Source organism: Anneissia japonica, unplaced genomic scaffold (genome assembly GCF_011630105.1).
Source record: "Anneissia japonica isolate Jap-2015-1 unplaced genomic scaffold, ASM1163010v1 scaffold17412_len611537_cov169, whole genome shotgun sequence".
Classification (NCBI taxonomy): domain Eukaryota; kingdom Metazoa; phylum Echinodermata; class Crinoidea; order Comatulida; family Comatulidae; genus Anneissia; species Anneissia japonica.
The window spans coordinates 75,852-80,348 of NW_022695890.1; the positions used below are offsets into that span (position 1 = coordinate 75,852).

At 35.8% G+C, this 4,497-nt stretch overlaps 1 protein-coding gene across 1 annotated transcript; it reads right to left on the minus strand.

Moving 5' to 3' along the window:
- Window positions 1–1,314: 1,314 nt before the first annotated feature.
- LOC117101584 (histone H4) lies at window positions 1,315–2,075 on the minus strand. The gene is made up of 2 exons (XM_033241565.1): window positions 1,735–2,075; window positions 1,315–1,649 (listed from the first exon to the last, which is right to left on the minus strand). Exon 1 carries the CDS (start codon window positions 2,052–2,054, stop codon window positions 1,743–1,745), a length of 312 nt encoding a protein of 103 aa, XP_033097456.1. The 5' UTR covers window positions 2,055–2,075; the 3' UTR covers window positions 1,315–1,649; window positions 1,735–1,742.
- Window positions 2,076–4,497: the final 2,422 nt, after the last annotated feature.

Here is a 4,497-nt window from a genome sequence, read left to right on the forward strand (position 1 = left end):
GGCCTTGTCTCTTCAAGGCGTAGACGACCTGTCTCTTATACACATCTATCCTTTTTCAGTTGTATGAATAAAGAGTCTCTCTAGCGGGATTCGAACAAACATCCTGTCGCTATCAAGGCGAATATCATATCACGCGAGGTTCTAAACCCCAGGCACTTTCTCTCATACAATTCTGTCTGAAACGCTCATGACAATGGAGCTAAGGTTAAGCTAGAAATGTACAATGTATATTATGATAATGCATGCATGTACTGTATGTAAGTACTTATGTGATGAAGGCCTCTTCCCTAAAAAAAAAGTTTGTCAACTTCATGAATAAAATCTAAAATTGTATAGCTTGTTTCCGAATTTTCTTTCAATGATATATCTTACTTTGCTGTACATCTACTTCTAATTTGTTTTACCATTTCAATACATTAGAACCCAATTGAGGAAACGTTCGGGACCAAAAAGGTCCCCCTTAAAGGATGTCCCCTGAATAAACATAAAATGTGAGATCTACCCTTTAATTAAATTATGGTTTTTGGTATATTTTCGTACAATGATGACATAGATTCTTTATATATTTTAATTGACCTATTAGAAAGAATGAGTTTAAATAGTTGAATTATAACAAACTTATAGCAATAATGTTATAATTTGCAACGCAAAAAAAATAATTTGTGAAATTAACCGATATGTAATTAAAACAAAAATTGCATATATGCGCCCGATTTTTTCTTGATTCGAGTGGAATGTGAATGACCAACATTTTCTTTAAATATTGAGCTTTCTATTGCCCGTTGTTAATCGTCAACATTGACAAGATTGTATTTTTACGAACATGGAGGAGTTAGTTTATTCACTAATTCCCCCATGGTACGAAGTAACACATGCACAGGCATGTACCAATTGAATGCCCATTCTAAAGTTTGGTGGGTGGGGGGAGGAATCTGGTTTACAGTATTAGGAATAACACCTTCGAGATCGGTACACACAATAGCGGTGCATCCAAATTAACAGTTTTTACAACAAAATAAGCAAATTCAATCTAAGCATATATTAAAGTCAGGCTCCGGAGGAAAAAAAAATTTTTTGATATGTTGTAGAACTGATTTTTCTAAGACAGAAAAAAAGTTGTTTGACGAAAAACTGGGGAACGGTGAATGAGATACAGATTTTTTAATATTTAAAAACTGGGGGAAAAGGGGCGTAACTGCCCATTTTTACACCTTATTACCCCAGTTCTTAAATATTAAAAAATCTGTAGTTTTTCGTCAAACAACTTTTTCCTGTCTTGGGAAAAATCAGTTCTACAACATATCAAAAATTTTTTTTCCTCCAGAGCCTGACTTTAACACAATTTCGAAAGAAAATGTCTAACATAATGCTACAAAAATTGGCCTACAGGGAAAACTAAAGTAACACAATTAAGAAAATTTAATTAAACCGACCAATAAAAAAAAAATCATAAAGCCTGCAAATCAAACAAAGCAACAAACATAAATTTTCTTGTAAGGGAATAGTGAATGAAAACGACCAAATATCAAAAGAACCATGTCTCATACAAAAGGGTTGTGAAGAGATTTCTTAAAAATTACAATGTATACACCGTTATTTTTGTAATATAATCATATTGGATGTGACTGAAAAACGCATTAAATACAAAAAAAAACTGAAATACAACTAGGCAAGCAATCTTTCTCTTTTGTTCAAATGGTGGCTCTGAAAAGAGCCGTTTGGTTTGAGGGAAGATGAGCAGCTTATCCACCGAATCCGTACAGGGTTCGGCCTTGTCTCTTCAAGGCGTAGACGACATCCATGGCAGTGACGGTCTTTCTCTTGGCATGCTCGGTGTATGTGACAGCATCACGGATGACATTCTCTAGAAATACTTTCAATACACCACGGGTCTCTTCGTAAATGAGACCAGAGATTCGCTTCACACCACCACGACGAGCTAGACGACGGATAGCTGGTTTGGTGATACCCTGGATGTTATCACGCAACACCTTACGATGACGCTTAGCGCCTCCTTTTCCAAGTCCTTTTCCTCCTTTACCACGTCCAGACATGTTGATCACTGTTGTGTTCGAAGTTCGATTCGAAGTGTACCCAATATTGCGTTCGCTAAATGTATATAGTCGCTATACGGACGTAATATGAATGACTGAGTATCTTTGCATTCACTGACCTTGGACTAAAGCGTTAGTTAAGTGGGAGCTTTTAAAATTAGGCTCTCATAAACCAAAGTACAAAAAACCCAACAAATCTTTATGTGCAGTAAGTGTTACTACAGTATTTAATTTACCATGCAGTAATATACTGCTGTACAATAATAATTTTCTATTTTTTTAAATTGCCAAATAAATAATAACATTGAGTCTGGGCAACATTTTACTGGTTCTTATAAAAATAAAATGTGTATCAGTTTTTATTACGTGTTACCATCTTAAATTCTGATTTGGATATTAGACATGACACAAGAATGAGACATGCAGTAAAATATATTTCTATTTCACAGAGCTCCCATAAAATAATACGTACTTTAGAATCATTTTGCATAACTAATAACACTTATTACCCTACCTATATAATAATTTGTCATTTATAAAACTTGAATAAGTTTGAAAATATAAAGGGGTAAAGGTAGAATAACCCATAACTTGCAGCATCATTGTGCTGAATTGCGTATGGGCGAGGTCCGTGACTACCTAGCAGCCGTAAAGAGGCGCTTCTTGGTAGATACATGTTCACATCATTCCACAACGACAGGGGCTGAAATGAACCATAACATCGGGGTAACCCCCTACTCTTCCGAAAGATGCAATGGGTTCTTTAAAGTGCACACGAGCTAGATGTATACACTGGACCTCCATTTTAAGTCCTTATCCGAGAAGACTTGGTTCTACCAACCGAAGCTGGAACTAGCGCCGATGTTAAGGCTGTAGCTAGCGGCGCCCCGTCTTACTGCTCGGCGACTCGCCAAGCCAACTGAATAATTCAGTACAGTAGAACCCCTCATTTACGAACCCCGATTTTACGAATTCCCGATTTTACGAACGTAATATAAAGGTGATGACGTCATAAAAATTGAAGCGAAAGATTAAAAAAAAAAAAACCCGCTCGAATTGTACCTGTTATTACCATGCATACAACACAACACACCATACTATACAGTACTATGTAATTCTCAAGTGAAGGACGCCCTCTAACGGGCCTATTCAAAGTCTGTTTTTATGGCTTCACACATGTGCATGCGACAAATTTTACTTCTCTTTCAAACATCGTTTTCAGCTTTAAAATTCAACATAGTGCTTGATTGTTTTATTGAATGATCAAGATATATAATAAACAAGTATCTATGGAAGTTGTGTTGGAATAAAATCCACGATCTAGGTATTTAAGAAGGTTAAAATGTCCGATAAAAACAAATTTGTGCAGGGCCTAGAGTGGGATCAGAATGCTTAGAAGCTGCCAACTGTAGGCCTAGGCCTCCTCAGACTTAGCTGCGTAAGCCTGTAGGCCAAGCCTAGCTTATGCCAGTGTAAGTAGTATCAGTGCAAATATATAGGAATTTGGGTCAACCCCGATTTTACGAATACCCGAATTTACGAACGGCTCTGGGCCCGTGCTGTACGTAAATGAGGGGTTCTACTGTATATCAAATTTTCAGTAAAGAATTACGGTATAGGAAGTACATGAAAGAATGTGTGTAAACCATTATGTGAATAATGAATACCGTATACATATGATATATGATGTGAATAATATGGTTGATTGAAAAAAAAAAAACGACCTATGGCCTTGTAAGAGAAAAATAAATCATGTTTGTAATCATATACTAAAATGTTTGTTATATTTTTTTACAGCCCAGACCCCTATAAAGCATATAAAAAATACACGAGAAACTAGGGACACATAATGTGTATAGGTTCTTCATACATTATTAAACCTGTCTAAAATAACTGTGCATTTGAATAAGCTTATGAAAACTTTTGAAAGATAATCCATGCAAATGTTCAATTTAAATATTGTATTTCCTGTGGTGAATATATAGAATATATATTTATATATGATATATATAGCTTGACAAAGGTTGATAACCGAAAACGTTTGCTAACTTGAATAAAATTATATATCTGGCAACTTATTACCATCTCTCCGGAGTTTTATATATATTATATGTGTGTGTGTGTGTGTGTGTGTGTGTGTAAACTCTGCAGGCCCGTAGCCAGGTTCTTCCAAGGGGGAGTTTTCTGGGCGTGAGGTCCACAGTCGAAGGCCCGGTGGGGTCGGCGAAACCCCAAAGCAAGAGGATTAAAACAACTCCCTGGTACAAGTATTCAAAATTGGGTATCACGAAATGCGTGTAGTAATAAAATCTTTTAACAAAAGTAAACTATGTTAAATCGTTTAATTAAAGGAACATGTCGGATAATATGAACACAAACGGTAGAATAAAAAAATGACAAAAAAAAAAGACGATAGACTTTCAAATCTCATTTGTACATATCA